The sequence below is a fragment of the Oikopleura dioica genome, chromosome 2 (genome assembly GCF_907165135.1).
Source record: "Oikopleura dioica chromosome 2, OKI2018_I68_1.0, whole genome shotgun sequence".
NCBI classification, from domain to species: domain Eukaryota; kingdom Metazoa; phylum Chordata; class Appendicularia; order Copelata; family Oikopleuridae; genus Oikopleura; species Oikopleura dioica.
In genome coordinates this window covers 11,957,401-11,974,892 of record NC_137292.1, presented here as the reverse complement: position 1 = coordinate 11,974,892, position 17,492 = coordinate 11,957,401, and the positions used below count along the sequence as shown (strand labels likewise).

At 44.3% G+C, this 17,492-nt stretch overlaps 2 protein-coding genes across 2 annotated transcripts; both read left to right on the top strand.

Annotated features, from left to right (window-relative positions):
* The first annotated feature begins 334 nt into the window (after positions 1-334).
* On the top strand, positions 335-11,090 carry LOC145699997 (uncharacterized). Its single transcript, XM_081777260.1, has 10 exons — positions 335-379; positions 454-7,885; positions 7,928-8,512; positions 8,554-8,680; positions 8,725-8,955; positions 8,999-9,246; positions 9,289-9,650; positions 9,697-10,422; positions 10,463-10,731; positions 10,775-11,090. The coding sequence occupies exons 1-10, from the start codon at positions 343-345 to the stop codon at positions 10,919-10,921; spliced, it is 10,164 nt and encodes a 3,387-aa protein (XP_081633386.1). The 5' UTR covers positions 335-342; the 3' UTR covers positions 10,922-11,090.
* Positions 11,091-12,260: 1,170 nt separating this feature from the next.
* Positions 12,261-17,187, top strand: LOC145697517 (uncharacterized). Its single transcript, XM_081774743.1, has 8 exons — positions 12,261-12,631; positions 12,838-13,091; positions 13,526-13,753; positions 14,655-14,816; positions 15,379-15,546; positions 15,671-16,601; positions 16,780-16,970; positions 17,012-17,187. The coding sequence occupies exons 1-8, from the start codon at positions 12,480-12,482 to the stop codon at positions 17,077-17,079; spliced, it is 2,154 nt and encodes a 717-aa protein (XP_081630869.1). The 5' UTR covers positions 12,261-12,479; the 3' UTR covers positions 17,080-17,187.
* The last annotated feature ends 305 nt before the right edge of the window (positions 17,188-17,492 follow it).

The window sequence follows — 17,492 nt, the reverse complement described above, 5'->3', positions numbered from 1 at the left end:
CTTTAATTTTGAACATGAAAGAAGGGCAATAAAAATAATTGATGAAAATTTTTGATATTGATTAAATCTTCAGCGGGTAACTCCATTTTGCCAATTAAGAATGTAACAAAATATCAGAAAAGCGGGATTTTTCGCGGTGCATGATATCAAATAAATAAGGGACTCTTACGTCTTGCTGGAAAACTCTGATGCGATGTGGTCGCCTGGCCTAAACAAAATGACCAAAATTATCGACTACCAGTTCGCAGTTTTTGGAACCTCTATTTTGGAGCGCACTGGTCGGTAAACAATTGCTCTTATGCTCAGTAGGTTTTTTCTCATTCGGAACCGGACGGTCGGGTCATGAAGCAACTGCTCACCGTTTTCGCCGCCGTTTACGGTAAGAGACTTTCTATAAGAGGACTTTCAATCAGAAGATTTTAAAAGAGAAAAAAAATAAACTAAAATTTTCAGGCGCCGAAGAAGGTAGTGACCGTGGGTACTACGGTCCCAGCTATCAATCGGGCTACCAGAAGCCTTATCAAAAGCAGCCCTACAAGGAAACCTACCAGGCTTCCAATTACAAGCCCAATCCAGGTTATCAGAATCAGGGGACATATGTTAGTCAGCCAGGTTATGGACAAGCCACAGGAAAATGCGCTGTTCCTCCAGCAAAGGGAGGTTACTGGACTTGCCGATTAAAGCTCGCGCGAAAACGTCGAGAAGGCGAAGAAGAGGGTGATGATAGAGGAGCATATGTCAATTACAACGGCTACGTAAAGGAATGTTCGCTCACCTGTCATCCCGGCTGGGAGCTTGTCGGCAGTGCCACAGCCGAGTGTAACTCTCAAACTGGGTTCTGGTACAACAGTGCAAGCGGTTACTGCAAGCAACTCGTAAAATGTACAGATTTAACGGCTGTCTACGGATCATACACGTGCAGTGGAGATATTTATAACCGAAAGTGTACATTGAAATGCCCAAGATACTGGTTCTCGCGAACTGGAGTCAATGAGTTCGAATGCACTGAAGGAAGATGGAACGGAAACTCCGATTGCGAATTTGTGAATAAATGCCAAGATCCACCACGAGGAGAAAACTATGCTTATCAATGCTCAATTCAACCTTGCCAGCAGTACGATCCGTATGATCAATATTTACCATCAAATGCTCCCCCATACAATCAGCAGTATGTGAACAAGTACAAGCAGCAAGCTAATGCATACGTCAGCAAAAATCCTTACAAAAAGAGTCCTATCCCCATTTCTGCTTATACAGAAGCTGATAAGAAGCGAAAGAATAAGAAGAACAACCAGAATAAAGGTCGACGCCGAAGAGAAGAAGAAGACGAGGCTCAAGACCGAAGCGCCTGGGACGATGAAACTGAAGAAAACAGCTACAGAGGGTACAATGATCCTTACCAAGTCGGTAGCCCTTACAGTTACCCCGGTCCAGATCTTTGCTACGTCTGTTACCTAAAATGTGACCCTGTCCATCGAGCAACTGCTGGTTACAGAGCTCAGTGCTCGTTGTCTGACGGAAAATGGTTTGAAAAGGCTATCGGAACTTGCAATTTCGAGCATTATTGCTACTGGCCATCTGCTGGCCCGATGGGTTACTACCAGTGCTACGATAATCTTCTTAATCTTGGGTACTATGATCAGGGACACTCTCTCATTCCTCAACCAGGATCTGCTTACGTCGGAGGATACGGCAGCAATTATGGAAGTGCGTACCCTAACAAAAATTATGGTAGCTCTTACGGAAAGCCATATTCTAACCCACCATATGGTCGAAAGCGAAGAGAGGGAGAAGATGAATCTGAACCGCAAGGCGAGGAAGTATCAGGCCGAGGATATTATGGAGGCGGTTATGGAAATAGCTACAGCGGCCAAACTACTGTCAAGGTCACTCAGACATCAACCAAGGTGACAAATGTCCAGCAGACAACCGTCGTTGTTAACTATGCCTGGTGGGATGCAAAACTTACTTGTCGAATCTTCTGCGCTCGATTCCACAAGCCAAAGAATGGCCAAAAAGAAGCAAAATGTTCGCTCAAGACGTCATACTGGAGCCCCGGACCAACTCAATGTGTTTACTCTTCTCCATGCCGAACTCCTTCCACACCTTATGGTGTCTTCCAGTGTTGGGAACAGACTATCCCAGAAGATGATGATTACAGTTACACCCGAACGGACTCCTTCGAAAAGGGTGAATTTGCTCGAAAACGTCGAGAAACAAACGGCACCGAGGAAATGTCATCTGAAGACCTCTTTGAGCTCGAATCAGATGACTTCTACACCGGTGTTGAAGATTTCGATCCATTTTCCCACGAAAAACAAACTATTGTTGGCCGTGGAAAGAAATGGGGTGTTCCAAACGCGCCTGAAGTTGACAAGTCAAAATGGAACTTCTCTGTCAAAAAAGAGTGCGTCCTCTCTTGTAACGACTGCTACAGCCCAACAACCCAGCGAGCGGTTTGCATCAATGGTGTCTGGCTTGAGAACTACAAGCCAGGAAAGTGCAATCACTGGCGACACTGCCCAGACGAACCATGGTGGGATCAAGGACAAGGTCAGTGGGATTGCAAAGATGCCGGAAAATTCCGAACTTGCAACCTTCGATGTCGACGATTCTACATCGGTGCTCCAATTGTTCCCGCACTTGCTCCTCCACCAAATTACAACCCAATGCAAGGACAAGGGGGTGCTCGATGCAAGCCAATTCATGAACTTGACAATGGTTGGTGGCAATGTAAGACTGAGAAGAAACCATACACATGCCGAGTTATGTGTAATCAAGGATTCGTGCCATCTACTGATGCTCTCCTTGAGGCTACTTGTGAAAACGGCCAGATGTTCCCTTCAATGCCTAAAAAGAAGACCGCATGGGGTTGCGTCGCTGGCGCCTGTGATCCCGATAAATTCGGCGCTTCCTGTTGGGGACATGGTGACGCTTGGGGCGAGTTTAGCAGCTATCTCCACACTGTCGGTGTCAATGCCGGATACGAAGGCAGCTATGGTGATAAGAGCTACGGCTCGAGTTACGGACGAAAGAGACGATCCGAAGGTGATGACTACTGGGAATATGACGAGGACTATACTGACGGAAGTAGCACTGACGGTTTCGGTCGAAGCTACTCTTCTGGCAAAGGCTATTCCTCGCAATATCCAGCAGGATACAACCCAATGATCTCCCTGACATCCAAGTGCGATAACTGCAACGGACAGTGGGAGAATCAAGTTCATTGTATTTTCAACACTCGATGTCTTGATGTTCCACCGAGAATCAACAATGCTTACGTCGAATGTCAGAGAATCATCGAGGAAACAGAGAATAAACGAAGCACAATCACTACAGATAACCACGTTTGCATGGTTCAATGTCATGAAAATTATGCTATCCAACAAGGATCGTGCCAAACAGCGCCTGCCAGCACTAAGGGAGGATCTAAAGGAGGAAGAGGTCGACGACAAGCTTATCCCAACCAATATGCTGGATCTTACAAGCCAAATTACGCTGGATCTTATAAGCCTGGATACGGAGCGTCTTACGTCGGATCTTCTTCTCAGTCTGTTTCCTATTCTCAAACTCACTCCACAAGTGGATATAGCACTTCCTATGGATCAACGGACTATCACAAGATTCCAGTCAAGTATGAAAATAAACCCTACAATACTGTCGGACAAGTGACCATTCAACACGAAGAAGAGGTTGAATACTACGATCCAGAACAACCAGGAGCTATGCGATGCAACGCTGAGTCCGGCGAATGGGATTCGTGGTGCAAGTGCGAATGGAACCTCAAATGTGAAAAGCCAGAAAAACCAAATGCAAAGTACGACTGCTGGGAAGAGGATGGTATGACAGTTTGCCAGCTTACATGCAAGGGCAACGGTCAATTTGTCCCCGCCAAATGGTCGGACACTTGGAAATTCTCCTGCAAGCGTGGTATCTGGATCGGAAAGGAACCACAGGGCTGCAAGTACGAACCTCCATGTGAAAAATACAAAGTTTCACAAGCAAAAATGACTAACTGCAAGAAAGAGCGATGTCAGGCTCCACTTGCTGTTTACCAAGAGAAGATGCCTGGACAGCGATTCTACGAAGGAGCTTCTTACGGTGGACCTTCACCCGGACAATATGCTGCCTCAACTCAATATGCTAACTCACCATACTCAAGCACCAAAAAGGGACGAAAGCGACGAGAGACTGAAGATGAAGAATACGAAGGAACTGTTGAGGTCGACGAAGATGGCGATTTCATGACATTCAAATACGTTGATGGTGTCCCAGTTATGGATCCAGTTGATTCTTACGAAGGTGAAGATGCTGGAGAACCAGAACCATACATGGAAGACATCGACTACGATGATCAAGACGAAGAATCACGATTCGGCCGAACTGACTTGGGCGAAGAACGAGGCAAAATCAAAAAGAATCAAAAGAAGAAACAAAGCAGCACTAAAAATTCTGTCACATATTCTGGATTCGGAACTTGCATGTCTCGACGACGAGTCTCATACGGTTGGATTCACTGTTACGCATCTGGTGCATACAACCCTGTTCATGGCTACGAAAAGCCAATTTATTATGGAAAAGGCTATGATTCTAGCAAGTACAACACTTACAAGCAACAAGTTTCATACGGTTACATCAAGGCCGTCGATACCTCTAATGGAGATATGACCTACGGCAAGCCAGGAGCACCAGCTAAAAATAACTACTATGGTCAGCGATTAACAGCCAAGAAGGAATGCGAAGCTGAAATCCTTATGCCAAATGGACATTTGGACTGCCGAGAAGTTGGTGAGAGCTCCGTCTGCAAACTCAGATGTGATGCTGATCATACACCGGCTCAAATGAACCAGTATGCCTCCTGCACCGACGGTGAAATCAGCCAACAGCTTTCTTGTGTTGCTGGATACTGTGATGAGTACACATTTGGTGACTCTTGCTTCAACGTTACTGTGAACGCAGATGAAGACGCTGAAGAGCGACGTCGACGAGAAGCAGAAGGATCAGGCGATGACGAACCATCATACAGAGATTCTGGTTTCGATAGTGCTGATGAGGACATGATGGTTCTTTATGATTCTGATGAAGATGAATCTGTTCAGCGATCCCTTGCTCGAACATATTCGACGGCTAAACCCGTTGCTCAACCCGGAGCTACTGCCTACTGTCAGTTAATCTGTGATAAGAATTCGTACCCACAGGGACAGACCCATTTCGAATGTAATTCCGCTACTGGTGCTTTCACGCCGTCTATCATGGGCTGTAAACGAGACGCTCCTTTGACCAAGATTACCGAGGAAGTCAAAAAAGTCGTCAACGGTAATGTTTGGACTACATGCACTGTTTGCGATGTCAACTGCAAGAACTTCTACGTTGGTGGTGGTCATGCTAAGTGTGTAAAGGGCTACTGGTTCGAAGAACCAACATGCGAGAAGTACACTCCATGTGCCAAACCAAACAATCCTGCCCATGGAGAATACACTTGTGTCTACGAGCACGAATGGATGCCTGTTCAGACAAATGGTTATCAAGCCATTCCAAACACACCATATGGTGGCTACAATGGTGGTGCCTATCCACAACCTGGAGGGTACTACAATCCTTATCCCGGCCGAAAGCGTCGATCTGGTAACGAAACCGAAACTGAAGGCTCTGGTGAAGAAGAAGAAGATCAAAAAGAAAAGCCTAAAAAGAAGAAGGAAGCTTCGCCATGGAGAGGTGATGTCTGGGAAGGTAACGAAGACACCTACGAAGGAAATCTCCGATCTCTCGAAGATAGCCTGGAAAACATGGGCCTCAAATCAATGGACGGTTACAGATGGGAAGATATGGCCAGCAAGAAAATGCTTTGCTCTCTTACATGCGAGCCTGGATACACGGCTGTTCAGCCTGTATCAATTTGCGTTGACGGAACTTGGGTTATCCCACCATCTTATTGCAAGCAGGACTACAAATGTCAACCTCCATCACGAGATCCCTTCGGACAGTGGTATTGCCGAGTTGAACAGGTCGGTGGATCATACTACAGTTCTGGAGGATATGGTGGCGCTTACAAGCCAACATATAGCTACAAACCATCTGGATATGCAAGCCCGAGCTCTTATCCAAGCCCGCCTGCTTATGGAGCTCCAAGTTATCCAAAATCCCCAGCTTATGGCCGACGACGACGAGCTGTCGACAAACATGGTTTCAGCGAAGTCATTGATCAAGATGAACAATCTGACCGAGACTCTGGAATCGATTACGAGTTCTCTGACTACATCGCTGTTGATAATACTTTCAATATTGATGGTTTCCGAGCTGTTTCCGATGATGCAGATGAAGGATCCAACAGATGGGAGCAATACAACACTAGAAAAATGCTCGTCTGTACATTGACTTGTTACGACGGAACCTACGGATATGGCTCGTCGAAGGCCATGTGCGATCTTTCTACTGGATTCTGGTACCCCAAACCAGGAAAATGTAACGCGTTCGACGGGTACTCAACAAAATGTTCTCAGCCATATGCCAACTACGGTTCTTACAAATGCTCCAAGGTTTATGGCGAGCCAAAACCATACAGTGAAAAGCCAAATACCTACTACTACGGTAATGGTATCAAGGCCACTTACCCAGCAGCCCAAGTTTACGGAACTTGTCCATTGAAAACAAATGTCAGTGGTGGTTTCGTCACTTGCGAGAAGCAGGGATACGGATACTTCTGTCAACTTATGTGCAGCAACGGGTACCGACCAGCCACTAGCCAGACATTCTCTGGATGCTCCAACGGTAAATTCTACGTCAACAATTTCTACTGCCAGCCTGGTTATTGTGACCCTACCGTTTACAAGCAATCTTGCTATGGCTACTCGAAAGGTGGTTACAACCCACCATCATATGGTAGAAAACGGCGAGAGACAACTGAGCTTGTAAGTGACGCTCACGATGATCAAGGGGACTTTGGAAGCACATGGTCCGAACCAAATGCTGTTATGGGTCGATACAGTTCTAGCCATTTAGTTTGTGACTTGAACTGCTCACCTGGCTACACCCCGCAAAATGGACGATGGGTTGCTAAGTGCGATGAGACATCCGGAAAGTGGCTCAGTCCACCAACTCACTGCTCTAAATCTCACTACAACCCCATGTGTAATCAGAAGTATGTGAACGGTGGTTACCTCAGTTGCGGTTACAAGAAACAAGGGACTGCTTACACAACCTCATGCACGCTTCATTGCTATGACGGATTCGTCCCACGAGATCCTTATCGAACAACTTACCAGTGCAACTATGCTTCTGGTGCTTTTACTCCTCAACCGATCGGCTGCAAGGTGAAGACTCTTCCATCATACCCAGAATATTGCAAAGAGCCTGCCCCCATTCCATATGGACAGTGGAAGTGCTATCTCCAAGATTATGATGCCCCTTACCCATCTTCAACAACACGAACTGAGGACTGGGATTCTATCAAGACTGATCCAGCACCACCTCGAAAGGGAGCTAAAAAGATTGGCCGAAGACGACGAGAAATCAGTGGTGCTGATTATTACAGCGATGAAGTTCAAGTCATTGGCGATCAGCTCGAAAACAAACATACTAAGCTTTCCAAGAAGCAAATGAGCCGCTCTTACAACTACGGCAAGCCACAGAACTACGTCTGCCTCGCAAACTGCGATAATGGATATGCATTCTCCGGCTCGTACATTGCTGTCTGCCGAGTTCCTACTGGGCAATGGCTTCAGCCACCCGCTGCATTCTGCAACAAACAGCCCCCAGCAAACAAATACTGTTACCGACCTCAGGTCAACTATGGTTACTACATCTGCGATGAAGATCAATACGCTGGCTACGGTAATGTCCATTATGGCCTCCTCAGATGTAATCTTCGATGCAACCCTGGTTACAGGTAACACTTTTCTTTGTTTTTTTTTGTGGTAAAAATATTTAGACCCGCTAACGGACGATGGGAAGCACGATGTGATCAGAACAACGGTATCTGGCAGATTCCAGCAACCAACTGTGTCCCAGAAGTCGCTACTTGCCAGAATGTTCCTTCTCTTGACAACGGTAATGTGGAATGCGAAGATTACATCGCCGCCGACACTAACTACATGAAGTCCGAAAGTGACGACAGCGAAGAAGAAAAGGCACCAGTTGAGGCAGTCAAGACAACTGCTAATCCTAAGTTTACTGTTCCAACTCCTGATCCAAAAACGCTTGTCGGCGCTACCGGCGCTTGTGAGCTTTCTCCAGCTATCAATGAAGTCAAGGGTGGTGTTATGGATTGCCGAGAATCTTCAAGCGGCCAAGTGCTTTGCATGATCAAGTGCGCAGAAAACTTCCGTCCATGGCACGGAGAGCTTATCATCATCTGCAGAGATGGTGTTTATTACAACCGAAAGAATCCACTCCAAGTTCAAAAGAACATGAAGTGCAAAGAAGCTCCTTGTGATCCAGAGAAATATGGAATTGCTTGCTTCAATCACCCAAAGAACCGAGAACGACGAGAGGGAGAATTCGAGCGAGCTCTCAAGTAAGATAAGAATGACTTGATCAAAATAAATTTATTTTCAGGACTGTTGAGCGACGATCTGTTGAAGAAGAGCGCGGAAAGAAGAAAAAGAACCAAAAGAACGAGGACTACAACTCTGTCGGTTTCAGGCGATGTACTGCCACCTGTAACAATGGTTACGTTATGCAGGTAGAAATGAAACGCATCTCTTCTCTGAAATAACTTTTGAAAAGGGTTCCACAATGGCTATCTGTAATATGGACAGCGGAATTTGGGAAGTCGTCCCAGGAACTTGCATGGCTACTTATGGTGGCCGCGAAACTGTCAGCTGTGTTGCTCCACAAGCTCTTGACAACGGCAAATGGAAATGTAAACTTACCACTAACGAAGCAGCTATGCGTGGTGAAGAATTCGTCTCGATTTCTGAGGAAGAGGAGGAAGAGTTCAACAACTACAACAAACAAGTATGAAATCTTTGAAAAATTACTTTTTTAACAATTTGATAAGGCGATGTCTCAAGTTGCTGAGCGAGGTCTTTGGGATATTGTGCCTGATCATGAAGAAAGCAGAAAGCGACGATCTACCGATGCCCAGTGGGGTAACCAACTTGCTCGATTTGCGTCGACCACTTACCTCGTCTGCCAGATGAAATGTAACAGTGGATTTGTTCCTAAACAGGCGAACTCTGTCAAGATCGGCTGTCGACAAACAGATACTGAATGGATCAAGCCTTACTCGAAGAGCGTCCACCGATGGTAAAATTGAATGAAAAAAATCTTTAATAATGTCAATTTAAGTGTTCCTGAGCCACCACCACAACCACCAAAGAAAGAAATCGTCGACCAGTGCCAGCGAAAACCTGGTAAAGTCAAGAACGGTGCGTATAAGAACTGCGAGGAGAAAGATGGCAAGATCACGTGCCGACTTCAGTGCAAGGCTGGTCATGTTCCAGAAGGCAAAGCAAAATGGGCTTGCAAGGATGGAGTCGTCACCAGTCCACCAACGCAGTGCGTAAAACTTCAGGCTCCAGAGAGACAAGCTGATTGCCAGACACCTAATGTCAAGAATGGTCAATACATCTGCAACTGGAGTGTTGCTTGTATCGACGAGACTCTTGGAAAGGAGTGTGTCAGAAAATGCAAGCTTAAGTGTGACTCAGGTATGTCTTTCATAATCTTTTTGGATGAAATCTAACAATTTTGCAGGCTTTGAACCACTTGATGGTGCCAAGGACGCCGTGTGCGACCGATCCTCAAAGACTTGGATCAAACCAATCAGTGTTTGCGTCCCAGAGAACTTCGAAAACGACGGAAGTGTTGTCATTACTTCTCCTAAAGAAGTCGTCTGGAAAGCTGAAACCGATGATCTTACCGAAGCTGTCGCTGAAGTTGAAGCCACTCAAGCTCCAACTGAGGCTCCTACTGAAGCGCCCACTGAAGCCGCAACTGAAGCTGCTCCTGAAGAAGACCGATCCGAGTTTGATGAGTCTGCTGATCGAGGAGAAAAGGGCAAAAAGAACAAAAAGAAGAAGGATAAGAAAGCTAAAAAGGACAAGAAAAAGAAGGACAAAAAGAACAAGAAAAAGAAGGGTGGTGACGACTCTGAGAAGGATCACCCTGACTGCGGCTGGGGATATGGAACCTGTCCACCAGTCAAGGGAAAGAATGTCCAAGCTTGCTTACCAGAATCGCCAATCTATGATCAAGGCAAAGAGAAACTTACCGAGTCAGGCAAGGTCGGCTGGAACTGCCAAGGTGATGGAGTCAGCGAAGGTACTCGCTGTTTCGCTATCTGTGGACCTAGTGCCGTCCGAGCTATGCAAGTCAGCCCAGATTTCGATTTGGAATGTGGCTGCCGAATGCGTAAAGATGTCAACGGACAGATCGCCAAAATGTGCACATGGAAGGGCAAGATCAAGACTCATTGCAACAGTAAGTTATTTTCTCAGAAACAAGTATTCATGCGTTTTAGGAATGATGTGTCCACCACTTCGACCAGTCAAGAATGGCCAGTACATTGCAACAAGCAAGGCTGAAAAGAAACAAATGGCGCGTGCCCGACAATTTTCCAATGGCGAAATTTCCCTCGCTCAGGCTGGCTCCATCCTTCAAGCTCGATGGGGTAAGGAGTTCAAGAGCTGCCCAACTGGAGTCGCTATTCCCAAGACCAAGGTCGAATGTACTCTTCAATGTGATGCCGGATTTGTTCTCGGAATCTCAAAAGATGGATCCATCAAAAAGGTAAAGCAGTAGATCAAACTTTGAGTTCTACCTTCGTTTCTAGACCAACAGCCAAAAGGCCTCATGCTCCTGTCAGCCAACTCCAAATCGCGCTCCAGGCTATGTCTGCAAGTGGGAACACAAGGCTGACGTTTGCGTCCTACCCTCAGAAACCGGCAAGCAAAACAAGAAGAAGAAGACCAAGGGTTAAATGACAAAAACACCTGTCCTTTGTACTGTACATAAAATCTGACAAAAACCCCCTAAATTGATCATTTTTTACTCCTTTTTACTTTGAAGCACTGTATTTCTACTGGTACATCAGTTCAAAACCAAACCAAAGGTTTTCTTTAGCAATAAAGCTAACCAAGCATTCATAATTCCAGCTTATTTTGAAATCAACGAAGAAAACAAGAAAAAAATTAAATATGCAAAATAATGATCCACAGCTGAATAACACGGCAGCCAAGAAAGCTGGTTTAAACAATCGACCGGGTGGCCTGGGGTTAATAATTAACAAGTTCTCTTTATTTCGCAAGCATAATAAATTTCCACTTGGCGACGTACGCAAGGAACGAAGGTCGGTCTTTTTCACGCGGAACTTTCTTTGTGAGGATTTCCTCTTTATTCAATGGCCAAACCGTAATAATAAAGAATAGGTCTTTGATATTTTGAAACGTGGTTTTGGAGACTGGTCGAATTTCCACTTTTCAAAAAGCGGCCGTTTAGATATTTTTGAAAATTTTGAAGTCTGAAAATTTGCCCATCCGTGCGAGGAATCTGAGCTTTCCGGCTCACTTACAGTGTCCATAAAATTTGCCAATTAGCATTATCCACCTGTACAAATTACTATCGAAGCAGCATTGAATATCAGTGTGAAATTTGAAAGTACCATAAAACCCAAGCTTATCCTTATCAAAATCACCGATATGCTCAGTTTTTCACGGCAGCCATAAATTTTCCCGTCACTCAAAAGAAAAAGATAAATCTTCAGAAATGAAAATGTGACCTTGTCTTCTTGTCAAAGTGCTTAAATTCTTAGCTGCTGGATGTAGTAAATCCTGGATACCTATTTTACAAGGACAGGGCTTTCATCACTTGGCTCCGCGTTTGCCAGAATATAATTGCCGGCGGTGCCATCAAAGGCTCGGCCAATTTTCGAAGAAATTATCAAGGTCATTCTCCAATGCTAGGAAAAATGGCATCAAAAATACAGACCGTACAACTGACAATTTACAGTTGAAACTTTCAACTTGAAAGTCATTTACTCTGGTAGAAAGGGCGAAAACTAACTTGGAATTATAAATTATCACTGATAAATTATTATTTTAGCCTTGATCGTTAAAGTCTTTCAGTACTCATCAGTGATGAGTCATCACTGAAAGAGTGAGTCTCATCAGAATAGCATCTATTTTTAAACGTCTGAGAACGCTAAACAAGGTCGTTTCAAATCTGACCCCGGCGCACCTGCTCCGAGAGTACAGTCACGCGCGAAAAAAGCGCGGAAACTCGGGCGCTAGAGATCGCGCGACGCAAAATTTGCGCGTCCATGAATTGACCAAAGCAAAAAGCTAAAACTAGAGGAAAATAAGAGCTCGGCTGACATTTTGTTTTTCGCTCGTAAAACGGGAAACACTCATAAGAAAATTGAACAACCGCCGCTTTTTATTTGAAGACAAACAATAATTATGAAGGAGAGATAGAAAACAAACAGAAAACAACGTAAATAAGCCAGAGAGAAACAAGAAAGAAAAAAAGAAGAAAAGAAAATGAAGCCGGACATTTTTATCAATATCACGGCCACATTGCAAAGCGTCTTCAAATTTGGAGAAAACGAATTTTACAAACTTGCAAAAGATCACGACGATCTTTATCTTTATGGAAAAAATGCTTTTGTATCTTTCGAAAATCTACAACCAAGGTTCGTTTTCAAATTTATAATTAAGGTCAAACGCAATTTTCTAATAATATTAAGTATTAACTTATTAATTATTTTACAAATTTTTAGCCTGTTAGGCTTTTTTTGATAGGTTTCACCCCCTAAAAAGACCGCACGGGGCTGTTAGAGCGGATTTCGGACATAATTATTTCTATTTTCTTTCGAAAAACTGATGGTCAAATTTGTAGGCTCCATGAAGTCAATTTCCCTGGCTCATCCCTCGCCGAAAACAGCTGTCTTCGAGCAAAGCTCCAAGCCTGTTCCAACTACATTCATCACATATCTACCGTCGGCTCTGACCAACTCATCTGCGGCTCGTACTACGCCCAGCCGAAGTGCGAGTACAGAAACACTTATTTCGAAGCTCATAATTTCATCTCCGACGGATCAGGCGCTACGAACGGATTTGTGAAAACGCTTGGTCGCGATTCAAGTTTCTTAGGGAGGGTTCTTTTTATTGAAAACAACTTTCGCGGGCATAAATCATTGACAAAATATCGGACATTATCGCGTTACGGCGGATTTAGATTTAGGCTCCATCCATCATCTTTCTAATTTATCTCGAAAGAAAGCCGCAAGGCTTGAATTTTACAATAATTACTGAAATTTTGATCTGAAGAAACCGAATCAACGAAACCGCAGAGAGGAAATTTCAAAGAAAATTTCTTGAATAAAAACGTCGAAATCATGTTAAAAGCAATTACCCCGCCATAACCCGAATACTTCTATTCTCCGCAAAGATGCACCTGTCCCCCGCTCGAGTCTCACAAAAATACTCAACCCAATAATTGTCCCTTTGTTTTTATCGCCCTGCCGCGGCGTAAAAAAGGGATGAAACCGCTCAGTTTCAGAGCAAAATTTATGAACCCAATAAAGCCGTTGCCGAGGTGTCACGTGGCCATCACTCTGGACTCTTCGAGCTCGTCAATACAGGCGATAAGCCGTACTCGATTTCTGATAAGCCTTTGGATGAAATTTTCCCAGCACAGGTGCAGCTCTACGCCGCTGCTAACGAACAGGAAGTGACCTATTTGCTGGGCACTGAGAATCCCTTGGGAGCCCCATTCATCGCCAAACTTTGCGTAAACAACGACAAACTTCAAGGTGAGACGCGTTGCTTTTCCGGATCAGCGAGCTTTTGTGCGTTCTGAAACAACAACCGTGCCTCTTGAGATGCTTCGCGATGGCCTCGATTGTCGAAATTTGTATCTTTATTTCGCTCTCACACATGTATCACTGAAGAAGCCGCACGCGGCTATCTATATCGCAAATGAAACCTTCTCCGTGATTAATTTTCAACTCAAGAATCAACCACAACGACCTTAACCGCCTTCTTTGATCCTGAACCCCCGATTTGAGCGGTTGGTTGTTTTATTTGCCCTAATCGATAATAGTCGATAGCGACTTCTATCACCGGTGGTTACCGATTAGGACCGGTGCTTCCGGTCCAGTTTTTGGGTAAACTTTCAATTTCGCGCCGGGTTGAGTTTTCAAGGGGCGAACCAATTTAGGCTGTTGCGAAAACACACTGGCGAAAATCAACAAAACCAATTGCTGTACCGGTTGTTTATAAAACAGGGCATCGTAGGGTCGAAAGTGTATATTTAGAAATATCTCAGTAGAACAAGGTTAGAGCGTTCTTTTACAGTTGTTTGATAAATAAGCTACGTGAAGTGAGAAAAATCCTTTGAGCGATTATTATTGAAGCAAATAGAATTCTCAAGTTTAGAGCAAAGAGATCTCAAGGGTTCTTTTTGACAGCGAAATTTGTAAAAAAACCGCTGCCGGGAATTTGTCCAAACTTATGTCCGAAATTTCACGCATCATATAAATTATCACTTCTTAATGTCAACCGTCCAATTTTGAATGTTGAACTTAGAAGATGAGAATAAAATCTCGTATTTTTCAAGCTTCACTAACTAAACAAGATAGCCTAAGTGCTCATTTGAAGTATTGATATTGAGCCGCGAATGAATTCGAAAATCGAGACTCAAGTTTTATTCAGGCCCTGTGATCGAAAGTCCTACAAGCTGGTCGAGTGTCGTCCGCGCAAATTTGCGGTGCTGCGATAAAGAGCGAAACTGCCGATTTTCGAAGCCCATTCAAGCGAGCACGCTCCGTTTGAATAATGAAGAAGAGCTGCTTTTGGTGCTCCTTCAAAGTCAAGGTAAACTGAGCGAGGCCTTTCCTATTTGGCATAAAACAGTAATGTATTGTGGGCGTTAATCTCTTAAAAACCTGAACCCAAGTACGTTTATCCGTAAATTACATCCGCCCTTGTCAACCAAAAATCCCTACCGCGCGCTGAATTTGGCACTTTTCCATCCTTCCGCCTTTTTTGAACTTTCTATCTTATAAAAAACCTGGGAGAGGAACAGATAAGCTGGCAATTTTCGCTAGATAAGCCTCACTTTATCAAGCTCTTTTCCCGCTCGCTGGAATACTTCGCTCCTGGGGGAAGTTCTAAGAGATTAGGGGAATTGAGAATTTGCGAAAACATTCAAACATCTGGGATTTTACAACTCAGTGAGTACAGCAGCCCTCAGGCGCTGAGTAGGGAGAGCAGGATGATTAGGTTGACAAGCAGGATTCTCTAATTATGACTAGAATTGACGCTTTGATGAGTAAAGTGGATTTATAGAGCGCACTTCTAATTTGACAATCATTTGTTATCAAATAAACATTCATAATCATGAGTTTCCACGATGAATTTCGAATGAATATTTTAGAGTACGATGAGTCCGCTCTTTGCATGTTTCGAACGAGCGAGCTTTCCAAGTTCTTTGGCTCTTCCTGCTCTTCTAGCAGACCTGCGATGGACTACACCTCAGAAGCGCTTTTGACGACAAAAGCCCAATCATTCGACGCAGACGTCAAAAAAGACGCACTCCGCGTTGGTAAGCTCATTAGCCCATTATCTTCAATATTTCAAAGCTCTTGATCAGGGCTCCCCTTCATTACGGGGGAGAGCTTTTGTTATTCTCTCACTTTGAGTGATCACCATAAATAACATTATTTAAGCCCTGATGGAGACAAATGAACAGTTTTCGGTGTCAAAATTGACTGTAAAACTGCAGCCCGCAAATAGCCCAATCGTCAGTCCAAATTTCCGCGTCCAACTTTCCCAGGGTCTTCAAAAAATCCATCAACTCAAAGTGACACAGAACAGCTTGATCCTCCGCGGGGAGGAAGAATTGTTGAAGATGGATTTCCGATCGTGCGAAGTGTATAAAACGTGTGGAACATGTGTAGCTATTGGTGATGTTGACTGCGGCTGGGACGCGGCTGTGGGACGATGTACCCCTGGAGGGTCGAGTGACACTTGTGACATTCGTCTTGTTCCAGTCCAACCGAAGAACGACTTTTCGGCCGACACCTTGGAAAGCATCAGGATCAACACATCGGAAATTGAGATTTTCGACGAGTTCAAAGTTATCCGCGCTGATGGGGAAAAGGTCGACCCCAGTCTTTTCCCAGGACAACATCACAAAGATCGAAGTCTTCTTATTCTCAACGTTCTTGACCGACCAGATGCAGGAGAATATGTCGTCGAGTTCTCATTCCGTCGTTTTGTCGTTTTTCAATCGTCGTTTTTCATCACATCAAATGATAATGGATTGAAAGATGATAAACCAGATGATTCGCTCCCAACACAAGCAAACGCAGGATCTCCACTATCGATCATCATCGGTGTCCTCATCCCCTTCCTAATCGCTATCCCGATCTGTTGCTGCTGTCTTCGTCGAAGAATGCAGCGAGAAATGGCCAAAAATCTTGAGCTTGCCAAGAGCTCCCAGCAACGCTTACCACCAGCTGGGCAGAGCAACTCTGGTTCTGAATTCGAAATCGCCTTGTTGAAAAAATCGGATTCCGTCGCAAGCAGCGCAAAGGAGGATAAATTCATTCAGTCACGAGATCAGATTGATGGACAATCAGAAAATCGCTCAGACAGGTAATAAATAGAAGAGATTATATATCGATGGAGAATTGTTTTAATAAAAAGCCTCTCCAAAGTAAAAACTTGAAATGGCAGGATATCACTAAACAAAGGCGTTTTTGTCCTGATTTTCAAATAAATCCTAATCTATACAAATATCACAGCTACTGCTTTCAATGACTGTTTATTTTAGGGATAACAGTGAGGCTTTCATGTCTTGCAGCAGTCGACCAGAAAGTGTGCAGTCGGACGATAGGAGTGCGGCGATGGTGATTTTCCCCGACGGAACGATCAAGAAAATTGCGGCAGAGAAGGTGCAGAAAATGTCAAATCACATGGCCGATGTGACACTTGATTTTGCTGAGAATGAACGATTCATCCACGGTTTGTAAAGTGACTCTTGACCATTGCTTATTTTCCTCTAGGGACTCTTCGAAAGTCGCAAAAGAAGAAAAATGGCCAAAAACCTGACAGTCGTAATCTGAGCAACTAAAATCTCCAACTGAAGACCAACTTTAACTTATTCTAACTGCCAAACTTGCCAGAAAAGGCGCTTGCATTCCAACTTCCATTTTTGTAAATAAAACATTTTAGAGCAAAACTCTTTAATTTGTTTGATTCTTGAAGCAGGCGTGTGAAACGTAAATACGCTAATTCAAGGCAATCGCAAATTCGAAAAAATCGGAAAAGAGGATCAGCAAAATATGTCAGAGGAACTGACTAGCTACGGTGTTTCCGCCATCGTAATTTTTTTCATCGGCACTTTTGTTGGTCTCATTGCTGCTTATTACACGCAGGTACAAGAATGATAGTGAATTAATGGCATATAAATATTTCAAAATAGCTCAAAGTAGGAAGAATTGGTGGATTACCGTGCTTCACGCCAATTGTAAGCCAAATGTCTGG

Coding starts and splice junctions, on each gene's coding strand:
- LOC145699997 (XM_081777260.1), top strand. CDS start 343: ATGAAGCAACTGCTCACCGTTTTCGCCGCCGTTTACG. Junction 8,513..8,553: donor GAATTCGAGCGAGCTCTCAA/GTAAGATAAGAA, acceptor ATTTATTTTCAG/GACTGTTGAGCGACGATCTG. Junction 10,423..10,462: donor GATCAAGACTCATTGCAACA/GTAAGTTATTTT, acceptor CATGCGTTTTAG/GAATGATGTGTCCACCACTT.
- LOC145697517 (XM_081774743.1), top strand. CDS start 12,480: ATGAAGCCGGACATTTTTATCAATATCACGGCCACATTGCAAAGCGTC. Junction 13,754..14,654: donor AAACAACGACAAACTTCAAG/GTGAGACGCGTT, acceptor AGTTTTATTCAG/GCCCTGTGATCGAAAGTCCT. Junction 16,602..16,779: donor TCAGAAAATCGCTCAGACAG/GTAATAAATAGA, acceptor TGTTTATTTTAG/GGATAACAGTGAGGCTTTCA.